Source organism: Mustela nigripes, chromosome 14, assembly GCF_022355385.1.
Source record: "Mustela nigripes isolate SB6536 chromosome 14, MUSNIG.SB6536, whole genome shotgun sequence".
In the NCBI taxonomy this organism is placed as follows: domain Eukaryota; kingdom Metazoa; phylum Chordata; class Mammalia; order Carnivora; family Mustelidae; genus Mustela; species Mustela nigripes.
In genome coordinates, this window is record NC_081570.1 from 8,555,398 (window position 1) to 8,578,763 (window position 23,366).

At 54.7% G+C, this 23,366-nt stretch overlaps 1 protein-coding gene across 4 annotated transcripts in view; it reads left to right on the top strand.

The window, feature by feature from the left end:
• Positions 1-23,165, top strand: part of TNFRSF8 (TNF receptor superfamily member 8) — a 62,478-nt gene extending 39,313 nt beyond the window's left edge. For 2 of the 4 annotated variants that reach the window (XM_059375644.1, XM_059375645.1), the window contains exons 8-15: positions 389-538; positions 6,435-6,528; positions 6,737-6,882; positions 8,303-8,404; positions 8,528-8,581; positions 15,330-15,355; positions 17,466-17,673; positions 21,172-23,163. In XM_059375644.1, the coding sequence (XP_059231627.1) occupies positions 389-538; positions 6,435-6,528; positions 6,737-6,882; positions 8,303-8,404; positions 8,528-8,581; positions 15,330-15,355; positions 17,466-17,673; positions 21,172-21,416 (1,025 nt within the window). In that variant the 3' untranslated portion in view covers positions 21,417-23,163. Of the gene's footprint in view, positions 1-388; positions 539-6,434; positions 6,529-6,736; positions 6,883-8,302; positions 8,405-8,527; positions 8,582-15,329; positions 15,356-17,465; positions 17,674-21,005; positions 21,138-21,171 lie in introns of those variants that run through there. The other 2 variants (XM_059375647.1, XM_059375646.1) reach the window with 2 other exon arrangements.
• Positions 23,166-23,366: the final 201 nt, after the last annotated feature.

Below are 23,366 nucleotides of genomic sequence, written 5' to 3' on the forward strand. Positions count from 1 at the left end.
TTTGACATCGTATGCAGCTGTGAAGCCATCACCACAATCAAGGAAAAGAAGTTTCCAGAAAGTTTCCTCGAGTTCCTTATCGTCCCTCCCACCATTGCTCACCCCACTTCCATTCCCAGGCAATCATCCTGCTTCCTGTCACTGTGGAGGAGTTTGCATATTCTAGCATTTTCTGTAAACGTGATCAGATAGTACATACTCTTTTTCTCCCCCTTGCCATCTTTCGCTCAGCCCAACTATTTTGAGCCGAAAGATCTGCTCGACAGGATAGTCACATGAGCGCTTGCTTCCAGGCAAATGCTTCTCTGCCCTCCTGGGGGTCCTCGGGACCCTCTGCTCTTGCCATCCCAGATCCCTCCTCACGACCCTTCTCTGTGTCCCTTTGAAGACCTGGTGGAGAAGACGCCGTGCACATGGAACTCCTCTCGCGTCTGCGAATGTCGATCTGGCATGTTCTGTACCACGTCAGCCACCAACTCCTGTGCCCGCTGTACCCCCCGCTCCAGCTGCCCACCAGGGACCGTCACCAAACCCCAGGGTAAGCTGTCTGCACCCCCAACCAGTGGGCTTCCGTCTGTGCCCCTGCAGCTGGACGTCTCTTCACCCCGCACTGGGCAAATGACCTTCAACCCCAGCTGTTAACTAGGTCAGGTTTGGGCTTTGGTTTTGTTTTCATAGTTAGATCTGGTGAGTGGAATAAAATCTAGATCTGGGCGTGCCTGGCTGGCTCCGTCGGAAGAGCATGTCAGTCTTGATCTTGGGGTTGTGAGTTTGAGCCCCACATTGAGATTGCTTAAAAAATAAATAAATAAACTTAAATCTAGATTTGGCATTTTGGTAAGAGATTCTTTTTTTTTTTTTTTTTAAGATTTTATTTACTTAGAGAGTAAGGAAGAGAGAGAGCGCTAGCAGGGGGAGTGGTAGGGAGAGGAGGAAGCAGGCTCCCTGCTGAGCAGAGAGCCCGAAGTGGGGCTCGATCCTAGGACCCTGGGGTTGTGACCTGAGCTGAAGGCAGATGCTTAATGGACTGAGCCACCCAGGTGCCCCTCAGTAAGAGACACTGATGATTTTTTAAAAGAATTGTTCCTTTTGAAATTGTTGGGCTGGTAAAATCTTCACTCATTTGAAAGGCTGTTTCATTGACTCAAGATAGAGCAATATGAAATTTTTGAAGACCGTTCCAACTCAAGATGGTAGGCCTTGGGGGCACCTGGCCGGCTCAGTCAGCAGAGCATGCAACTCGTGATCTCAGGGTTGTGAGTTTGAACCCCATGTTGAGTGTGGAGCTCACTTAAAAAAACAAATAAACAAACAAAAAACACAAGAGAAAACAAGGAAAAAAAAGATGGTAGACATTTTTCTGAGTACAGAAAAATATAAACTCTTGACGTTGGAGGAAAAAAAAAACCTGGTAAATCAGCAGAAAGGAGATTTCAGGAAATTTCTAGAAGGTAGAAAACAGATGGATGGGTGGTGACAAATGAAATGAGGGGGAGGAAACCTTGCCCCGGAATTCACGCCACCTGTGCTGCAGGACAAGTGAGAGGTCCCTTGCTCACAAGACCCCACGGAGGCTCTGGGCTCAGAGTGGCCTGGAGAAGGAAGAATGGGGCTGAAGCGGAGAATTGAACAGTGCAGCGGGCTGCAAATTCGTCTGGGAAATAACAGTTAAAAATCTGAGACAGTGGTACACCACGGACCCTGATGGTGCCCGAGTTTTCATCCTCTGGTGAAAATCATCGACTTTTTGGCTGAAGACACTGAAGGAGTATCTGGAGAAACATGGGGCTGCCGGTGGGGGCCGCCGCCCTGTGGAAAGCCCTCTTTGGTTGTGTGTTCGGGAGTATAGCCTGGCGATAAGCTACCCCTGCTAAGTCCCCCTGAAGTGAAGACGGTCAGCCCACACTCCCCACCGCCCAGAGTTCCCAGCCGGACCCCTGTTCCCGAAGAGGCCTCAGGTGGAAAGGCCGTGCTACCAACGCAGCAGAAGAAACCCCACCAGCTGCTGGAGTATGCAGCGGAGTCCTCTTTAAGGAAATAGGAGTGGGCAGTAAAGCCATTCAGACTGATAAGGGAAACCAGCTGCACGATGGAGGAAAACAAAATCACAGGACACCGTGGATGAAGCGATGGAAATGGCTTCAGGAATAGGAGTAGATATTTAAAATGTTAAATTAGCATCCACAGAAAAACTCAAGAAGTTGTTACATCCATAGAGAGAGATCAGAATGCTGCGAAAAAGAAATAGCAAGAGAGAAGAGGACCAAGAAAGTTTTTAAGAAAGTGTGCTTCTTCCTGGGTATTGCCTCTCCGTGGTCCATTCACCTTCAGCACCTGCTGGACCAGACTCTTCTGCGTTTCTCCTCCTGATCGCGATGTTGAGCTCTGCCAGTAGAGGGCACTGGGGAGCCATTGTAGGGAGAAGGAGGCTTCTCTTGGCTGCATTTGCTTTTTCTTGCTCTTGCTGCGCCCTCTGTCGGCAGAGCACATGGGTGGGGACATCTGGTCGTGCCCGCCCCAGTCATGTTCCCAGAGTAGACAGTCCCTGGGTAGCCTCACAGCCCCAGCCTTGGTCTGATGACCACCTTGGTGTGGCCTTCCCAACAGGGACACTGGTATACTCCGGGCCTCATGTCAGCCCAAGTGCCATAATTCCCCTGTGCACCCCTTACCCTAAGCCTTGGGTCTTCCACATTCACAAATGTTGGCCTGGTCACTGTGCTCCGGGCCTTGTACCCACCGTGATGCCCCAACTTTCCTTGCATACTTGACCTGAAAAATATGAAACTTCAGATGGGCCTACCAAGAGCAAAGCAGGACGAATGAAGATTACTCAGACCTAGACAAAATAGATGTCTTTATCCATTCACTAGTTGACAGACATTTGGGTTATGTCTAGTTTGGAGCTATTACGAATAAAGCAATTACAAAAAGTCTTGTACAACTCTGTAAACATATTTCTTCATCTCTCATGAGTAAATACCCAGGAGATGGATGACTAGATTCCTGTGCTGGCCACCCAGAATGTTTCTGAGGGCCCATTCAAAGGCTTTCACCACCTGCGACCTGATCTTACCCACCTAGTTTTATGGATGGAGAGAATCATATGGTTAGAGGTAGAGCTAGAACATAAGGATCCTGAGTTCCAGCCCAGAGTCCTCCCTACCAGACCACATCAGCTTCTTCTTAGTTCTGAACCTAGAATTTTCTATTCGGTTAAGTACAATTAAGGTTGAAAGCATCAAAAAGCATTTTCAGACATAAAAGGGCAGGAAGATTTTCTCTCATGTGTCCTCTCTTAGAAAGTTACTTGAAGATGTTATCTGGCTAAATGAGGGGCTAAAACAAACAAACAAAAAAAGCCATGAATCTAGAAAACAGTGACTCTATCCTAGGAGAGCAGGGAAGTCCCAGTATGACAGCTGTACTGCAGGCCAATTGAGCCAGATGAGAACAGAAAAATGGAGGAGGGCTCCAGTGAGTTGTCCTGTCTGCAGGAATGAAAGAAGGAATCACAGTAAACTTCCTGAGTAGTAGGTTTGAAAAACTTGATGATACGGTGAAGGCACATTATTCTCTTCTCAACACGAAAACCAAAAGGCAGTTAAGAACTCTAGGGAAAATAAAAAGCCGACTAACCTACACTCCAAATATGAAGATGAAAATTTTATCTGATTTTAAGCACTTGTTGGATGCACAAAAAGAGAACCCGCTCGACCTTGATGCTAAGACCATTCTCCTTCAGATGGCCCAAGGATCAGGTGTTTGGATTTAAAGAGAAATATTTCAGTCTGGCAAATACTATATTTTTTAGTTCTAAATTGGGAATAAGAGTGGGAGTTTCTTTTTTCTTTTTTCCCTGTCTTTCAGTTGGCTCTTACCAGACAACGCAGCAGCCTAAGTAGGGGCTAAACAATACCTTCTCCTCACCTCCAGATTTAAAGAAAGAGGAAAGGGGGAGGGCCACTACCCCCGGGAGAAGGGAGGCGGCTACAGGTGAGGTACGAGGCACACGGAGAGGTTGAGAGGCACCCAAGGAGCACTAGGTCCCCCTTCTCCACTTAGAGAAGGACAGCGGTACTTCCTTTTTTTTTTTTTTTTTTTGAAGGTTTTACTTATTTGAGAAAGATTGTGAAAGAAAAGCATGAGTGGGTGTTGGGGGAGGGGCAGAGATAGAGGGAGAAGCAGGCTCCCCACTAAGCAGGGGGCCCAACATAGGGCTTGATCCCAGAACACTGGGACCATGACCTGAGCCCAAGGCAGATGCCTAACCCACTGAGCCACCCAGGCACCCCAGGACAGTGGTTCTTTTGCTGCATTCCGGCAGGTGTCCAGTGGGAGCTCAGACTCAGGTGCCTTAGAGAGAGGTGGGAGGCTCTCTCCTCATGGTGCTGCCTGGGGGTCCTCGAAGGCATTCTGTGTGGTTGGCACAGTGACATACAGCCGTCCCCTCTGCTCCGAAGTATCAGGAGGAAGGAAATTGTATGTCCTCATGGAGACTTGTACAAGAACATTCAGAGTTGCCTTATTTATAATTTATAATTTATTTTAAAAAGCTCCAATCTGGAAACAACCCAGCTGTCCATCTGCGGGTGACCGGGAAAATGTGGCACATCTCCACAGTGACGAGTGTGCTGGGCATTATAAGTGAATCGCAGAAACACGCTGAGGGAAGGAAGCCAGACCCAGAGAGTACTTCCTGCCCGAGCCGGTCTAACGAGATTCTGGAACAGGCACACTAATCTATATAGACATAAAGCAGACCAGTGGTTGCCTGAATGCAGGAGGAGGGTTTATGGCAGAAGGGCACCAGAGAACTTACTGGGATGGTGGGAATGTTCTAGATCTTGAATGGAGGTATAGGTACATTGGAAGGACTCAGTCTTCAAAACCCATCGAATAGTACAACGGAAGGGACATTTTCTCCTATATCAATTATGCCTTAATATAGTTGATCTCAAAAGAAAGGAACTTTCAAAAAACTGCAGCTACTTTAAATAACAGGAGATAGTAATTTCATATGTTTATTTATATGTATTTATCAGGTTTCTCTTTTGCATAAAATCAGGAGGTGTAGAGCACCAAGTCACCTTCCTGTGTGATCACAGTTGGCTGGAGGTGAGGGGCGGCTTTTCCACTTTGATCCTTTGAGACACGAGCCTGCAGGCATAGCGGACGGCAAACAGCAAACAACGTTGACATTTCAGGGTTCAGCTGTCCTGCCTGGGTCAGCTGGAGGCTTTGCCGTCTTGCCTGGGCGCGTAGGTTTGGTTTGCATTGGCTTCAGGTGTTTCTCTTACTCCTGGAACGAGTGGCGGCCACTACCTGCCCAGAGCATCCTCTCCTTACAGCCCGTGCAGGAGTGCAGAATGGCCCAGGCTGGGGACAGTCACTCTGTTCCTTCCATCCTGCTCCATGGCATTGGGGATGTGGGGACACAGACCTCCCCCATCTGAGGAGGCGGTCCCAGGATGTAATCTACTGCACTGATCCCAAATCCTCACTTTGGGGAGCAGTTTTTAAGAGCAGCTTTGTTGCAGTACACTTGACATACCCCAGGATCTGTAGATTTAAGTGTGCAATTCAATGACTGTAAAGACATTTACAGAGTTATAAAACCATCACTACAATCTACGAAACCTTGTGGCTTTAGTAGTCAATCCCCATATCCGTCCCCAGCTTGGACAAGGACTCATCCTACTCTCTGTCCCTCTAGATGGACCTTTTCCAGACATTTCCTGAATCCGTGCTCTGTGTCAGGTTTCTCTCACGGCACACGATCCTTTTGAGGCTTCTGTGCTCTGCAGCTTGTCTTAGTGCATGGTTCCCTTTTATTGCCACACAGTATTGGGGTGCAGATGCACTACATCTTACTTATTTGTCCAGTTGATGGACATTGGGGTTGTTTCTACCCTTTGGCTACTTTGAAGAATGCCGTATGCACAAGTGTGTTGCTCGCCAGCCCCTCCCATGCGCCTGCTCTCCTCCTTTCCCCACCGAGGGGGCCTGGGGCCACCCCGTCTTTGATTTCCTCTGCTTAGATAGCCCCACCCACACTTCCCTTGAGGGAAGCCTCCCTGGACAGACGCGTTCAAGTGCCGTGTTACGGGGAGCCCGTGTACCTTTGTGTGACACCCGTGTCACCTCTGTGAGCCCTCCACCATGCCCATGAGCCCCTGACAGTAGGGATCTGGTCTCTTTTGCTCACTGCTCCATCCCAGCTGTCAGCACAGTCCCTGACACATAGCAGGTGCTCAGCAAAGAGTTGTTGCACGGAGGGAAGGAAGGAAGGGGTGAAGGAACGAGGGTCAGGACATCAGCCCGAGTCTACCTGGCTGCAGTGTCCTTACGGCCTCACCAGGCCCCCTCCCTAGAAGTTTCCAGTCCTGCTGGGTAAGGCTCCTTGATACCAATTCTAAGACCTCTCCCTGCAGGTACAGCTGAAAGGGGTGCCACCCATGAGCCACCTCCCCCTGAGGCCCACCCTGATTGCAGCACCAACCCAGAGGACAGCAAGACGTCCACCAGGTGACTCCCTGGCCTTATCTGGGGGCATCTGGGCTGGAGGTAGGGGTGGGGCCTGGGCTGGATATCTGTGACAAGGTCACAAGTCATTCTGGAGGATGTGTGCACCACTCTGGGCTGGCATCACTGGGAACGATTCCTGAGCCCTGAACACGTGCTTCCCTGTCTCCATCTCCACCATCAGTCTTACTTCTGTCTTCTCTCCTGGCAGTGCCTCTGCCCCTCTGGTCTCCTCGGGAGACCCCCAGATCAGTAAGGAGCATGGAAGGGGCATCACCCACGCTTGGGGAGACACCCCCATATCAACGAGCACTCCCATCTCTTTCTCCTCCACGGGAAGGCCCATTCTGGTTTCAGGTAACCATTACCTCCCAGAAAGGACGGGTCTGCCTCCCAGGGGGCCGGGAGGAGGGAGGCTTGTCCCTGGGTGGCAGCATCCACTGGGTGGGGGAGACCAAGGCTGACCCCAGCTTTCTGGCTTCTTGAGCTGGGGCTGTGGCTCTGTCACTTGCTCTTGATTGTTCCTCGCTTCCAGGCAGGGCTTGTACTCAGAGCTTTGTCCCCGTGGCCCCATAATTGCTACTCACAAAACACTTGGACAATGAAGACATGACCTTGACTAGTTGCTTAATTCCTCTGAGCCTCAGTTTTGTCGCACATACCACGCATGGCAGTAAGCAGTGGGGTACGTGTAGCTATCACCTTTTGGGGCTCCTTGGGGACATTCTAAGGGGCTTTGGTGTAGGGCTTGCAGTTCTAGTGTCAAACACTAGGTGGCGGCAGCCCTCCAGCTGGCCATGCTCAAGCGTGGTCTGGGACTTGTCGCATCAGCAACTTGTCAGAGGAGCAAAATTCTGGGCTCCACCCCCGCCGCAGGAACCACAATCTGTATTGCAACATGGTCCCAGGAGATCGGCATGCACGTTAAAGCTGGAGAAGCACATAGATGGCACCTACTACGTTTTAACATCTGAACGTGGACGTAACAGTAACTATCTTCATAAGCAACCAAAGATAAAAAGGAACAAGTACTGAGTGAAGTTGTAGAAACACACACCCACACAGCGGTGACGCGTGTGGGTTCTGGAGCTGCCTGGCCTGGCCTGGCCCGGCCTGGCCCAAGCCGTGATTCTTGGGGTTTGCCCTTTGCCATTTTAGTGAGTTACTTCACAAGCCTCAGTTTCCCTCGTTTGTAAAAGGAGATGGTAATGGTGCCTGCGTGGTATTCAGGAAAGAGGTGCTGAGTGGGTGCGTGTGCAGAGAAGATCCCCTGCCTGCCTTGGGGATCTTCCCGTCTGGAGGGGGGCTGGAGCCCTCCCAGACGCCCCGCGTCACCCTCCTTGCTGCTTCGCCTGCCCCCACCCCAGCCCCCCCCCACCCCAACCCCCCCACCCCCCGCCTCTGGGCCGTGCCTGGCAGGGGCCCTCCTCCGCAGACTGTATTCTTCTGGACCTTGGCGCCTTCCTTCCGGCTCCTCGACTCCTCAATTTCTCACTGTCCAGGAATGGCTTGTTCTTCTGTCAACCATTTACCTGTCCTGACGGGCTCCGTCGAGCCAGGGGAGGGAGGGCAGGTGGATAAGGCTGCACCAGGGAGGCAGAGGGTCTGGGTCTCAGTTCCCTCTTGGGGGAGGACCACGTCCTGCCAGCCCCGATGGCTTCTGTGCCCCAGGAGGAGAACATAGTCCAGGGTGAGGACCGTCCGGGGTGCTTGCAGTGGAGGCTCCTAGGCCCCCCAGCATCAGGGTGGAGGGAGCAGGGCTGCCTCTGTGTTCTAGGGCCCGTGCTCTTCTGGATGGTCGTGCTACTGGTGGTGGTCTTGGGCTCCGTGTCCTTCCTCCTGTGCCACCGGAGGGCCTGCCGGAAGTGGATTCAGCAGAGTGAGTACATGGGTCTTGGGGCCTGGGGGAGGGCAGGGGCTCTGTGCTAGGCCAGCCCGGGCTCTGTGCTGCCCCGGGGGGGCGCTGCGCGAGGCTCTCCAGCCAACTCCGCTGTCTTTTCAGAGCTCTACCCGTGCTACCCTGTCCAGACCTTCCGGCCCAAGCTGGAGCCTGCAGGTAAGTGTCCAGATGTCCAGAGGGGGCTCCTCGGGCCACAGGGACACAGCAGCTCTGGGCCCTGGGTCTGGGGCTCCCTCTCTGCAACAGGCTTATTGGTAAGGGGAATGCAGTGCGGTTGGGAACCGTCCTCCGCAGTCCTCCGTGGCATTCGGAGGGCGGGTTAGCAGGAAGGTCTAAGATCCATCTCATCTTTCGTTCTTCCCTCCACAGTGCCCACCCCCTGGAGAGGCATTTCTGGATGCCTTCCCTTCCTTTCTGGCCTCTCTGCCCCTTCCCCCTGCTCCCCGCCACTCTGTGCCCCTCTCCTGCTGGCAGCCAGGGCTGTGGGGTCTGTAGGGCAGGCTGATAGGGCTGGAATCCTGTTCTACCACTTCTGAGCTGCATGGCTCTGGTGAGTTTCATCATTCCTCTGCCTCAGTGTCCTCACTGTGAAGGGGGGTGGCAAGGTCTGCCTCAGATGGCGGCCGTGCGGCTCAGTTGAGGCGGGGACTGTGTGCAGCTGAGGGTCGATGTTGGCCAACAGGCCAGCCCGTGTTGGAGGCTGCTTTCCTCACCAGGCATCTCAGGGCCTTCTGATTTCTAGGCTGTTCGAAAGCCTTCTCTGGCCCTGCTTCTAGGCCAACTTTTGCAGACCGCCTGCCAGAGCCCCTGACCTATTTCCAGCCCTCACCTGGGTGTGAGTGCGTGTGTGTGTGTGTGTGTGTGTGTGTGTGTGTGTGTTGGCGGGTGGGGGGATGGGGGGTGGGTCCCAGCCATCCTTGCCACGTGCCTCTTCTCCCCTGTGCAGCCCTTTCAGGCAGGACAAGGTCTCGCCAGCACTCCACAAGCACTGATTGAGCACCTACTGTGTGCTGGGCCCCGACCCAAGGGGGGAAGGAGTGAACTTCCCTTTCTGGTTTCAAGGCAGGCTCCCATAGAGGGTCCCACCATGAACCCCAAGGGAGATGGGTGATGATCTCCATTCCATAAGGAGGGGTCAAGTCCCAAAAGTGGGTAGCTGGCGGGGGCCACACAGCTGGTGAGACTCAAGACTCAGGCACTGGTCCTCGAGATCGTGGGCTTTGTTTGTGGAGGGCTCGGACCTGTCCCCTCTGCCGCCCTCCCCTCAAGCTTCGTGCTTTCTCCAGTGTCCACACAGGAGCCCAGTGGCCAGGTCATGGCCCTCTTGCCCCCCATCTCCCCAGGACCCTTGGAGACCCTCACTGCCGCCAGCTTTTGGACTTGGGCACAAAACCCGTCCACCGAGACCTGTTTCAAACTTGATGAGTTTCACAAGCACCTGCTGTGATCTTAGCAAGGGGGGTTTTTGTGTTTTGATAGTTTCAAGCCTTTTTCCATGAGCTGTCAGCCTTAATGTCTCATTGAAACCCATGTTTGCTTTCTTGACATTTTTCTAGTATTAGAATTTCCATTGCTGTCAGTTTATTTTTTTCTTCAAACCTTCGTGATGGCAGTTTTGCCACAGAGAAAAATAGAGAGAGACAGAAAAGCACCTTCCCTGAAGAAGTTAGACCTACAAGAAACCAAGCCCTGAGACTCAGTGGCAGCCATCCTGTTTGGGGCTATTTCTGGCCCTCTGGCTTCCGGTGGGTCCCTGGCGGGGTCTGGGTTCCCGGCCTGAGCTGGATGGAAGGCGAAGCCAGGATAAGCGCCCAGGACTCAGGATGAGAATGGACAGAGGGTGTCGATGCCCCGATCCCCCCCAGAGCAGTGGGGCCCGAAGGGGCGAGGGAGCGTCCGTTCACTTGCTGGCTCATTCGCGTGTTCAAATCGTGGTCCAAGTGCTGGGTCCAGAAACGGGTCCTCACTCCCTCTGGCGTTTAGATGAGCGTCAGGTGCGTCACGGGACCGACGGCTGGCCAGGTGGGGATGCGCGCCCCAGCCCTCCCTGCCCTGGAGCTCCGGCGCCTGCCAGCTGTCTCTCGAGTCCGTTCCACGTTGTGGCCCGTGTCCTCGGCAGCAGAGCCCAGGTGCACAGTGGACCTGGGAGGCACTTGCAGCTTTTGTCCCCATTTCCCAGATGAGAAACCAGGTCCACAGGAAGGTCGAGGAGCTTGTTTAAGACCAGTCGGTTAAGAACAGTCTGCTCTGCCTTCCCTATAGCAAAACGGTTAAGTCCAAAGTCTCTGAAGGCTGCCTGCCTGGGTTCGAATCCCAGTTCTGACAATTGTTCTGTAACCATCAGCAAATCTTTGGGACGCCTGGGTGGCTCAGTTGGTTAAGAACAGTCTGAGGTCGGAATTGTGCCTGGTTGAGAAACTCAGACTAAACTTCTTCATTTTAATGAACACCAAAGTCCTTATCTGTTAAATGTTCATTGTTGTTGTTTTGAAATAATTTCAAGCTTAGGATAGAGTCACAAGGAAATGCAAAGAACTAATTTTTCTAAACTTTTTGTGGCGAGTGAGTATCTTGATGCCTTATCATACTTTATAGTGTGTGTTCATGCAAACAAGGTGTATTTTTATACAACACAGGGACGCCACCAAAATCAGAGAATTCACACTGGTGCGTTACCACCGACGAATTCTCAGACCCCACTCAAGATCCTTCCTTTGTCCCAGCCATGTCCTCCACAGCAGCAGAATCCAGTTCAGGACTCCATGTTGCTTCTGGTTGTCACATCTCTTGAGTTTCCTTCAGTCTGGGTCCATTCCTGTTTTTTCCGTCACGTTTGTGACCTGGCTACCTTTGAGCATCTCCCCACTGACTTGGCCGTCCCTCCCCTTGGGTTTGCCCGGTGCAGTCCTTGTGATGGTAGAGTGGAGTCAGGTTGTGTGTCTCTGGTGGCGGGAAGATCCCAGCAGGGCTGCTGAGCTCCCCAGGTGGCGGCCGTCCTGCCAGTTTCCAGCCGGTTGGTCCCTTTCCCGGCGTGGCTGGCTGGGAGCACTTGATGCCAGCACTGCCTCCCAGGCCGCTCTGGCACGAGGCTGTTCTTTTCTCCTTGGCAAGGAGTAAGTGCTTTCGGGGGAGCAATTGCGAGGCTCTCTGAATAACCGGTTCCTCATCACACTTTCTTCTTCGTCGTCTCTATTTATATCTGCATGCACTCGTGGCTTTCTGTCTTATTCTCTTGCCATCATTATTGAGTTAATGTTCAGATTCGGCCCTTGAAGTTGGCGCTGGCGTCCTCCTGTGTTCTGAGCACTTCTTTAAGACGATCCTAACTTACCTGGTCCTTCTCTGCCTTCACCCTGGAATCAGCTGTGTCTCCCATGAGCCAGATCTGAACCTTGGGGTGCCGTTGCCAAAGCCTGGCTGAGCCTCCTTCCTCGGGTCTGTTCCGCTTCCCACGGCAGCGGGGCCCCCAGGCCGGATGGGAGCTGGCACTGAGAGGGGGCAGGGGCTGGGGCGGACGGGAGTGCTGGCATCGGTGTGGGAACTCACAGGGTCGGCTGGAGTGGCCTTCACGGCAGCCCTGGGGAAACCATGCAGTTGTCCCCGGGGGGGCCACCAACGTCTCGTGTGTCCCTGGACTCGTGTCCTCGGGTGCCAGACGCGTTTACGAAAAGATCGTAGTTACTCCCCCAAGCGAGGAAACCGATAATGAAGACCGTGGACTAAAGCCACATTTTTCCAGGATGCACACTTAGGAAATCTGACCTCTGTTCTCAGCACAGTTTGTCCTGGGTTTTTATCAAAGTACACACGTGGGTTGTCAGGCACCTGTAGATAGACATTGGTACCTCTGGATTCGGTCTTTTCACCTTTCTATTGTTTTATGCTTGTTCCCAAGAGTCAGTGTCACGTGCTGGTTTTCTCTTTGGCGTGATGAGCGCCGCATTAGTGTCCTGGGGCCCGCTGCGTTAGTGTCCTGGGGCCTGCTGCGTTAGTGTCCCGGGGCCCGCTGCGTTAGTGTCCCGGGGCCCGCTGCGTTAGTGTCCCGGGGCCCGCCGCGTGGCCCGCAGCCTCCTGGGAATGGTCCCTTTCTCACATTTAAATTTCTAAAAATTTTCAACAGACTTAACATTTTAGAACCATTTTAGATGCGTAGAGTATCTGAAAAGATAGTTCAGAGAGTTCTGTGCACACCCGGTGTCCTTCCTGCCTCCACTGCGCGCAGCTTGCCTCAGTGTATCTGTCCGGTAGCTGAGGTCGTACTGATACATTCCCTTCAACTGCAGCCCACACTCTAGGGTTACTTAGGTGTTCTGTATGTGTGTGTAAGAGACCCTTTTTTTTTTTTAAGATTTTGTTTATTTATTTGAGAGAGAGAGTGCACGTGCATGCATGAGCTGGGGGAGGGGACAAGGCAGAGAGAGAGAGAGAGAGAGAGAAGCAGGCTCTGTGCTGAGCAGAGAGCCCGATGCGGGGCTCGATCCCAGGACCCTGAGATCATGACCTGAGCCGAAGGCAGATGTTTAACCACTGAGCCACCCAGGTGCCCAGCCTTGGCAGTTTTGAGGCCTGCTGGCCCGTTAGGTACAGGATGCCCCTTGATGGGAATTTGTATAATATTTTCTTCCTGGTGACAGTGGGGTGGCAGGTTTGGGGGAGGAAGACCACATGGGCACAGGATCGTTCTTACCACATCATGTCAAGGCGCGTGCTCTCAGTGGGACTGATCACTGGGTACCTTCGCGTTTTGGGTCTCATTTCATCTTCATAAAAACCCTCCAGAGTTGGCATGCTGTGTCCCACTTTCCAGACACGAGAACTAAAGCTGGGAAGGTGGAGAGATGTTGTGTTGGGGCTTCCTTGCTCGGAAGGGCTCTGCTTCAAGACTGCCAAGCTGCCTCATTGTTTGTCATCTGGTTTGCTTTCAGTTTTTTGATTATAACTACCACCTCTGCGGACAGCCTTGTTGTGTTCTCTTGGGTTATTTCCTGAGGGTGTGTCCCTGAAGTGGGATTTACTAGGTCAAAGAGTGTGAGGTTTTCACTGCCAGATGGCTCTTGAGAAACATGGAACCCGTTCACAGGGCATGAGCCATGGTGTTCCTTTTTACTCACATCCTTTCCAAGACTGAGTTTTATCACTTTTATTTATTTTATTTTATCTTGTTACTTTGTCACACTCTTTCCCCCTGGCCACCTAAACCACAGCTGGCTATTTGCAAAAGTCAACATTACTCTCAAAAGGGAAAAATTAGTCTTCACTGACATCATTTAAAAGAATGTGCCTCAGGCCAGAGAGCATTTCTCGAAGGGATCGCTTGGGTAACAGGGGCCTCCCAGCGGGAATGAACCATATTCTCCCAAGGTGACCACTCTGCTGGGAGCATCAGTTACCAGACGAAGGAAACTTTAACATTTGTTAAATCAAGACTCCAGGTGGGGTACCTGGGTGGCTCTGATGGTCAAGCATCCAACTCCTGATTTCAGCTCAGGTCATGATCTCAAGGCTGAGATCCAGCCCTGTGTCGGGCCCTATGCTGGGCATGGAGCCTGCTTAAGAGAGATTTTCTCTCTCCCTCTCTCCCAACCCTCACACTCTCACTGTCTCTCTCTTAAAAAAAAAAAAAAAAGAAGAAGAAGAAGAAGAGGAAAGAATCCAAAATTGTGTCATTTTATACATGTTCTTTTTTTGACCATCATTCATTTCCTCTTTAGACCTTAGACACATTTTACATGCTGATAATCACTTACAAGCACATGAAAGTGTGTCCCCCCAACTGACCTAATATCTACACAGCATGTTCAAACCTCTTGTCTTACTAGTAGTATCCTAGTTGGTTGGCCTCCAGTGGGTGTTTCAGCTAGGATCAGGGCTGATGGTTCCCAGAGTTGCTGAGGTCAGAATGTTCTGGAGATGATGCAGCTCACTGGCATTTCCAGAGCAGATTTCTCTGGTCAGGTATGCATGCCTAACGGCAGCTTGGAACAACACTTCCAAGTCTCCAAGAGGGCCTCCTCAGGACTCCTCAAGGGCTGTGTGTCCCGATGACGGTCTACGCTGGGAGTTGATTTGCCCAGTGTAGACCAGATTCCTGGGCGCCGAATCTCCTGCCTTGTCAGGTGGCCAATGGGCCATGGGTAAATGTCAACCTATGCTTAGCCGTGTCCTGGCCCCATATTTGATATGAGAGAAGTGCTGGTGTGGATGGTGGGGGTTTGGGATGAGAAGGTAAAGTTGCAGCCTAAGAATCAGTGAATCAGCCCCTCCTGAGCCCCGCGGAGGGATGGTAAGCGTTGATGGTGACGAGCCGCTGTCCTCCTCAAAGGTGGTCACATGGGATCTTTCCGCACGCGTAATAAAAAACCCCATCTCCCACCAAAGGCCTTCAGGGTCGATTGACGCTGGGTGTGTCCAGTGTGGGTTTTAGCAAAGGTCCTCAGGATGAGTCATCTGCCCCCACCCAGGTTTGAGGTCCTCTGTGGGAGCTTTGCATGGCGCTCCAGGGAGTTCTGAGTTCTCTAGACCCTGGGGGCTGCAAGGGAGTGGGGGCAGCCCCAAACCAAGTCCTGAGACAGCATAGGCCGTCTCCTCGGCTCCAGCTGCGGTGCGTGCCGCTCCCGAACCTCTCCTGTGCCTGAGTGGGGTGGGAGACTGGAGAAGGAGTCTGGTGCCCTGGTTGGCTTCCTGACTGGGGGAGAGGTGGTTCCCAGTCCTCCCACAGCTACTGCTGAGGCGAGCGCTGGGAAGTGAGCCTCCGTGTCCAGGCATGGGCGAGGGTTCTGTAACTGTCCCCTGCCGTCCAGCCTGAGTGTCGAACAGATGTCACTGCCTCCCATACGTGGGCTGGGCAGACCAGGCAGCTGCCAGACTCTCCTTGGTGAAGTCACTACTCTTTTTCTTTTTGCAGATTCCAGGCCTGGGAGGAACCCGACAGTAAGTAGCCGTTTGTCGTCCTGCCTCCCTCACTTCTGTGCCCCTAAATCGGACTGTTCCCCTGGTTCTGAGAGCTGCTGGTGGGTCCCTCCCCTCCCACGGTGATGGGGGTGTGAGCTCCCCCTGCAAGTTCAAGCTGGGTCTGCTCCACGGGGGGGTGTCCTGAGCACAGACGGGGAGCCCCACCCCCTCAGTAGTCTCTGGCTCCTGGCTCATCCTGCCGGGGACTTCCAGAAGGGTCTGGCAGACCATGGACTTGGTTTGGGCTACTCTGGGTGCCAGATGGGCTCATTTCCCTTTTCTCCTTCACTCCACTGGGAAAACAAATCCATAACGTGATTCTTTGAAAACTCAGCCATCACAGCGGTGTCTGGGTGGCTCAGTCGGTGAAGCGTCCAACTCTTGGTTTCAGGTCAGGTCAGGGTTTTCAGGGTTGTGAGGGATTTCAGGTTGTGAGATCGAACCCCACCTCGAGCTCTGTGCCGAGCATAGAGCCTTCTCGATTCTCTCTCCGTCTTTTCCTCTGCCCCTCCTCTCCTGCACATGCTCTCTTTCTCACTTTCTCAAAAAAAAAAAAAAAAAAAAGTGTGAACACATAGCCATCCTGTGTGGACCACTTGCCATGAGGCAGGCTCCTCGCTCTATGCTCCTCAGTTATCGCGGGTGGTCCTGACGGCACTCGAAGGTTGGTACTGTCGTTCATTTTACAAAAGAAGGAACCTAGGCACGGACAGGAGAGCTGGGTTCGCGATTGGAAAATAGATCCGCAAGCCCTGGTATGACTTGAACCCTGGTTTGTGGGGCTTCAAAGCTGGTACCCTGCACTGTTGCCCTGAGCTGGAAGGACTTCTTCACCTGCCTTTGACAAAGAGCTTCCTGCTGTGGGCAGGTGCTGGGCCAGGGGCTTTGCTGGTGACTGACAGTGACCAGGGAGGGGCCCAGACACCTGGCCCTCAGCGGGCTGGACTGGGTGCCCTGCTCTGGGCCCAGCCTCCAGGAGCGCTCTGGGTGGGGAGGGGTTTGGTAAGACAAGGGGTATTGCCCTCCGGGGCTGAGGGATGGGGTAAGACAAAACACTCCATGCGGCTACATCTCAGCTGTGTACGGTTCACCCATTGTTTTTTCCATTTATCAATCTTTCCGTGACTTTCTTTCAACTCAGACATTCATACATGGAGAGAGGTTTCCGTCCTTTAATTTCTTAATGCAACAGCCAGAACCACAATGTGAGTTCAGTTTCAAATTATGGGAGGTCACATTCACAAATATGCTTGGGTCAGATAAGTGACTATTACAATACCAGGAAATTTGATGAAAAAGGCATTTAATGATTGTGAGATAATCAAACATTGTTTGGCCACAAGAGTCCATGGTTTCATAGAAACTTGTTTAAAATGCCATCTCTCGGACTTCAGATGATTGTGAAAGGACAGTCATGGCTGTGTGGCTCTATTTTGTGAATCACTCGAGCCCATTCTATTTTGAAGGCTGAAGGTACATATTATGCGTTAGAACATTCCATGAGACCACTCTTCCTTTATACTTAACTATGAAAGTCAAAAACGAAACCACCGTTTAACTGAAGACATAGCTGGTTTTAGAACACGTTAGTGTAATCGTAACCAGTCGCCGTCCCAGGAGGTCAGGGCTGGGCAGTTGCGGTGGGCCTGGAGTGCACACTTAACCCACACAGACTGATAAGCATGGATTCCAGAGCGAGGTGCCGGGGTTCGAGGGCTGGCCCGCACACTTCCTTGAGCGAATTCCCTGACTCCTCTGGGTCTCAGTTTCCTGGTCTGTGAAGTGGGAGGGTGCTGGTATTAGCCACTTTACAGGGCGGTCGTGAGGATTCACACGTGTTGAGGCCACACACGCGGTGGGCGCTGTAGGGGATGCTGGCTGCTCTGGTTATTTAGTAGGTGTAAAAAGCAACAGGACTTCTGAAACTCAGCACAGGGCACCAGGCTCTCCACGCCGAGAAGCCGTGGGTGGTGTGTGGCAACCTTCAGGCAGAGAGGGAGACTCACTGGAGTCTGGAGGTGAAGAAACGGGGGCTTCCCAGGGTGGTTGGGGGCACCCTTTGTCAACTCCACCCCCTCTGTGCCCACAGCAGCTGAAGAGTGTGTCAGTGGTGGAGCCGGGCACGGAAGAGCTGGGCTTGCTGAGCCCCCCGGTTGCGGAGGCCTCCCCCGGCGGGGCAGTCTGCCGAGAGAGCATGCGGCTGCTGGAAGCCAGCCCTCCCGCCGGGAGCCCCTCGTCCCCCAGGGACCTCCCCGAGCCCCCCCGGGTGACCTCGGAGCATACCAACAACAGGATCGGTGAGTCTGCTGGTTCGGGGGGGTCCCTGTGTGCTCAGGACTGAGGGAGCAGGAGGAGTGAGACCCAGACCCCCTGGGGCAGGAAGGCCTGGTGAGGAGGGGGTGGGTTCCCCCGCCCACCCTCGTAAGTAGGAACAACTTTTCGTGAGAGACTTAAAGCCTGTTCCATCTTGGCAGCCCAGTTTAACTTTCTGTAAAATGGGTGTAGTAGTGATCCGGCCCCCACAGGGCCATTGCAGGCGCTTGTGAAGTTGTGTTGGCGGGTGAGGGTCGGGGAGAGGGGCTCCCCACTGCCTGGGGGGCTGCCAGCTTTAAAGTGAGCCATGAACGCCTCCCCCACCCCCAGCAAAGAGCCCTTTGCGGGGACAGGAGGAGACATTCCAGTGACAACAAGACCGGCCGGCCCCTTGTCTGGACGGAAGTCCTCTCTCGTCGTCATGTGGCCTTCTGAGGACAGTGCCTGCCTCTTCTTTTCACACCCGGGGCAAGGGCACTGTCGGGTGGGTGCGGGGAGATTGTCCGTGTCACACAGCTGCGGGCGGCAGCGCCAGGACCCGGCCCCATCCCACACCTGCGGGGCTCTGAACCCCGTGGCTGGCCCACCTCTGCAGAGACCAGCCCTTCCCGAGCCTCGGCTGCCCTCCACCCGAGGCAGGCCTTCGGCTTTGGCCTCTCAAGAGTCTCCCTGCCTCCTCTCCGGCTTCTCTCCGTCCTGGTACAGCAGAGTGTTTCTACCGAAATACATGCCTGTCCATTCTGCACCCCACTTCAGCACTCCCGGTCACTGTCAGGATGAATCCCAGGATGCACTCTTATTCTGGCATTCATATCGGTCACTGCCCACGAGCTGCCTCCACCGACCAGACTCCCCTGCCTCCTGAACCCTCCAGCCTGCTTTGCCCACTCACTGGCAGTTTCCAGAGCTCACAGAGCCTTCTCTCCCTTCAGAGCTTCTCTGCAGGAGCAGCCTCCTCACCTGGGACAGCCAACTCCCCCTTTGAATCTAGTCAATTCCTGATGTCCTGAAACCCCTGCTTATTTGCCTCCTCCTCCAGGAAGTCTTCCTGGCCCTCTCCACTCTCCTGTCTAAACCAATGCCCCTCTGTTGTGCTCCCTCAGACCCCGGACCTCCAGACCCCGTATCCTCAGCCTCCCGCAGTATGACTGGGTTTGTGGCCTCTGCCCCCTGCCTCGCTCCCATCTGACTGTGAGCTCCCTGAGGGCAGGCCTTACTGAGCTCCATCTCTTTCTTCTCTGGAGGGTTAAGCATTGCCGGGATAATACCAGAGAGGCATCTGTAATCATCCTATACATTTCTACAGGAGGCATTGGTGGGTAGAACTCTTTGGGCCAGGGTCTTTCATACGAAACCAAAACTTTTGGCGCTGTAGCTCTCAGCAAGTTTTATTTAAGAAGAGTGTTATTTGGGGTAATACCACCCACAAGGCATCTCCTCTAAATTTCCTAAGAAGTCATAACTTGAACGTTTGGATCTGTGCTGAGTGCAGTGTCCGGAGCTGCGGGGGCAGGCGGAGGGACGTACTGGGCTCCAGGACAGCTGGGGTGTGGCCAGCCCGCTCCAACCGCCTGCTAGCCTTGCTGGTGAGCAGGGTTGTTGGGAGAGAGGGCCTTGGAGGTTTGCTCGGGAACCTTTCATCCTTCTGACACCATCCCCGAGGAGCACCCCCTGCCCCACAAAACCCATCTAGTACCCCAGGGGGGACCACACCCAGCCCGAGCTATCTCCCTCTGCCCCTGGGCACCAGGCAGGGGGAGCCCCTCACCTCCCAGGCCACTAAGATAACTTCCCTGGATTCTAGAGCCGTGGGTGGGATAGAAGGTTCGAGCAGCCCCTGAAAGACCCTCCTTTCTGTTCCCAGCTTGGGGGGCGGGGCAGGTGATGACGGATAGAGCTGGAGCAATCAGGACCCTCGGAATGTGAGGGAGGGAGAGCCTGGCCCCTGGCTTCGGCTTCTTCGGACAAACCCACCCTGTTCCCTGTGCCTCGTCTTCTCTTCCAGCCCTGTCTGGCTGCTCCGGGCCCTCTCGCCCTCCCCACGGTCCCTTCTCTCTCACCCCCTCTGGCTCCCGCTCTTTCCTAGGCCCTCTGCAAAGGCTCCCGGGGCAAAGGGCCTACAGGCCTCGGTGGAGGGTGTTGGCCGGGGCCTGGGGCCCTGCTCTCTCTTTTGGGGTGTGTGAGGGGCCCCCAACCCACAGCTTGCGACACTCGCAGCTTTTCTCTCGTCCTCGCTGCTATTTTGAACACTTCCCTCTTTCCCGGAGTGTGAAAGGCCAAAACAGAAGGACTAGCTTGATGCATGGGGTGGCCACTGTAAGGCCCCCAGGGATCTTTGGAGAGCTCCTGGATCAGAGGGGCGTAACTGGGTGACGCAGAGAGGCAGGTCAGGAGCCCCCTGCTCCACCCCTGCTGTCAAGTTCCCTCTTGAGACTCCAGAGAGAGTCCCAGAGCCAAGCTGCTGGAGCTGGGACCCTGTCCCGAGCTCAAGGCCATCAGAGAAGCTAGGCTGAGTGTAGGCCAGGCTTCTCCCTTCCCAGCTCCTTGGACAGCTTCCTTAACTCCCCTGAGCCTCTGAAGTGCCTCCCCCATCCCCAGCAGATGATGGTGAGGACCGCAGAGGGTCCTGCCTCTCAGGAGCCACGATTCCTCCAAGCAGCACGCACAGGCAGCCCTACCATGCACCGGCCAGGCCCAGCTGTGAAGGCGGGACACGGGCCATGAGTAATAAACACTGAGATCTGGCCCCGAGCAAAGCCTCACAGGCTGCTGTTCATTATTAACAGGCCTGAGCTTCCTCAGACTGTCAACTGTCTGGGTTTACCTGAACTGAAAAGGTCTTTCACTACAAAAACCGGGAGCAGCCCAGGCCAACCAGAACACGTTGCCCCCCACGCCCCCAGGTGTCTGATGTAGGCTCGCGGACGGGAGTGGAAAGGGTAGCCAGTCGGGTGGGAGTTTCTGCTGAGAGTTCCACTAACTGCCTGGTGACTTTGGGCCAGTCATTTAACCTTTCAGGGCTTCAGGTTCTTTCTATCTGTCCACGGGGACAAGAACAGACTGCTCGCTGCGTGGCAGCGTTGTGAGGACTCGGGAGTCGTGTGTGGAAGGGTCTGGACGGGCCGCCTCTGCTGCTCAGTGGGGCTGCAGCCGCCCCCTTCTCTGCCCGGGGCTCATTTTCTCCCCAGCGCGGCTCTCTCCTTCCCTACCCCATCCCCTCCTCAATGCTGGGGCGGTCATGAGCCTCTCCCACAAGCGGGCCAGTCCTTCAGTCCGGCACACAGTTTGTAGCTGTTCTATGTCCTTTGAGCCTCAGGACACCTGTGAGGTTGATGGGACCGCCTGTGCATCAGAGACTGGGTCGCGGGCCCGAAGCCACATAGCAGGAGAGACAGAGCTGGAACCTGAACCGCCCCCTGCCCCCTCGCCCTGCCCAGCGAGGGCCCCGGTCCCCTCTCTTCACCCTCCCTTTTGCCTTGCAGAGAAGATCTACATCATGAAGGCTGACACAGTGATTGTGGGGACTGTGAGGACTGAGGTGCCCGAGGGCCGGGGGCTGGTGGGGCCGGCGGGGCCTGAGTTCGAGGAGGATCTGGAAGTGGACCACGCCCCCCGCTTCCCAGAGCAGGAGACAGAGCCGCCTCTGGACAGCTGTGGGGACGCCATGTTCTCGGTGGAAGAGGAAGGAAAGGAGGCCTCCTTGCCCGTGACCGTCACGGAGAAATGAAGCCTGGCCTGGGTTGGGGCTGAGCGGACAGTGGGGTGCCAGCCAGGGTGGCCCTGGTGGCACCAGGCTGGGGGCAGAAGCCCTTGTGACCAGAACTGAGGTTCCAGCACCCAGGGGTAGAGCAGCCTGGAGCAAGGGGGGTCCAGGGGCCTCTCGTTGCATCCCTGCCCTGCTGCCCCCCAGCCCAGACCCTCGGGAAGCCTGGGCTTGTGCAGGAGAGACGACCCAGGGGCGGGATCTGAATGGCAGTGTTTGTTGGAGCGGCAGACGGACAGCAGGGACTGGGCACCTGTCTCCTGCCACTGCCCCCGGAGCCCCAAGCATCAGACACGCGCCACGGGGGCCAGAGCTCACTGACGGCAGAGGCCGGGAGGCCCTGGCCCTGTGCCTTCAGCTCTCACCCTGGGCGGTGGGAGTGACGCCCCCCAGACCTTCCCACCATGCTGGAAGCCCCCAGTTAGTGTACTGTGGCCCCTGAGGGCACTGAGCCAGCACCTGTGGTGGTTTGTCCTGGGTTGAAGGGAAGTCAGGGGCCGAGTTGTCATGGGCTGGCCCCCCCTTGGCAACAGCCCCCCCCCCCCCCCCGCCGCAACCCCTTCCGCTGTGCTCTGCGCCCACATCCAGGTGACTGCCCAACCTGGCCCCTAGCCATGCCGGAGCCAAGTGAAACCCTCCTGGTGCCGCCAGCCCCCTCCTATTCTGTAGACCCACGGTGGGCGAGGGGTCTGGGGTCACTGATTGTTTCACAAGGTCCCCAGCTGTCACCTCCGCGGGAGGCTCCTTGGGACCCAGACGCTCAGCTGCTGCCGCGCCTCACCCGCAGCCAGAGACCCTGCCCACCCAGCTGCTGCCTGCAGAGGAGCCTGCTGGTGGGGAGCCCTGGGCCCTTCCTGGGTGCCTGCCTGCTCTGTGGCCCCTCTGCTGTCCCAGGGTGATGCGCCTTCCGCACACCTACCATGCATCCGGAGCCCAGTGGGCCCAGCCCTGCCCTTGCCCTCCAGCTGCTCAGCACCCATGGTTGGGACACGGATGTCAGAAAGCAACACGGTTTCGCCCAGACTTCCTGCCTTCTTCCGGATTCTCAGAAAAACTAGTAGTCCCGTCTGGACTTGAGGACTTTTCGCATTTCACATTAAGGAGTAAAGCTGTCCTGACTTGGGTCTGGCTGGCCTGCTCTCCCCAGGGCTTTCAGACTCATGTGAACAAACATGAGCCAGCCTTGGAGAGGGATGTGTGGGCAGAGGACGGGGCTGCCCACAGCTCAGGCCATTCCACCTCAGCTGCCTGCAGGCCCCAGGAATTCACCCGCTGGAGTCCAGGCCGTTTACCCGCCAGCTTGCTCATTCTCTGGAGGAAGTTGGGGCTGGGCCAGGAATCACAGGGTAGTTTCTGAAACTGCTCAGATGTTCGGAGGGGCTAGGACACCGAGAGGGACTCACGTCGGAACCTGAAGACGTTGCCATGTGAAGGACAGTATTTGCCCAGATGTGCCGTGCGGGAACGGCCGGGGTGCCTGTGCCTGGAGCTCTGGCTGGAAGGGGCCTGAGTACGCCCCACCCCGCTGAGCAGGGCCCTGGCAGTCTTGACTTGAAGATGCGGTCCCCCTGTTGGGAGAAATGAAGAACTTCCTTGCCCAAAGTCCCTTCACAAAACCTTTGATCCTCTGAAATTTTGATCCTCAGAAAATGTGTAAGGTTCCTTAAAAATACCAGTTGTAAGTTTCAGGAAACTATTTTTGAGAGTGAGAATATTTGAGAACATCTGAGCAGGAAGGGTCTGGGCAGTCCCTCTCCCCCAGAATGGGGCGGGGGGTCCTCCTTCACCCAACTACCTAGGCGGCCAGCTTCTGAGCTCTGTGCCCTGTGTCGAGGTGAGTGCCCAGCTTGGTCCCCAGCCCCTCTGGGGCCAAGTGAGACCGTCCTGGTGCTGCCAGCCCTCCTCTTGTAGCCC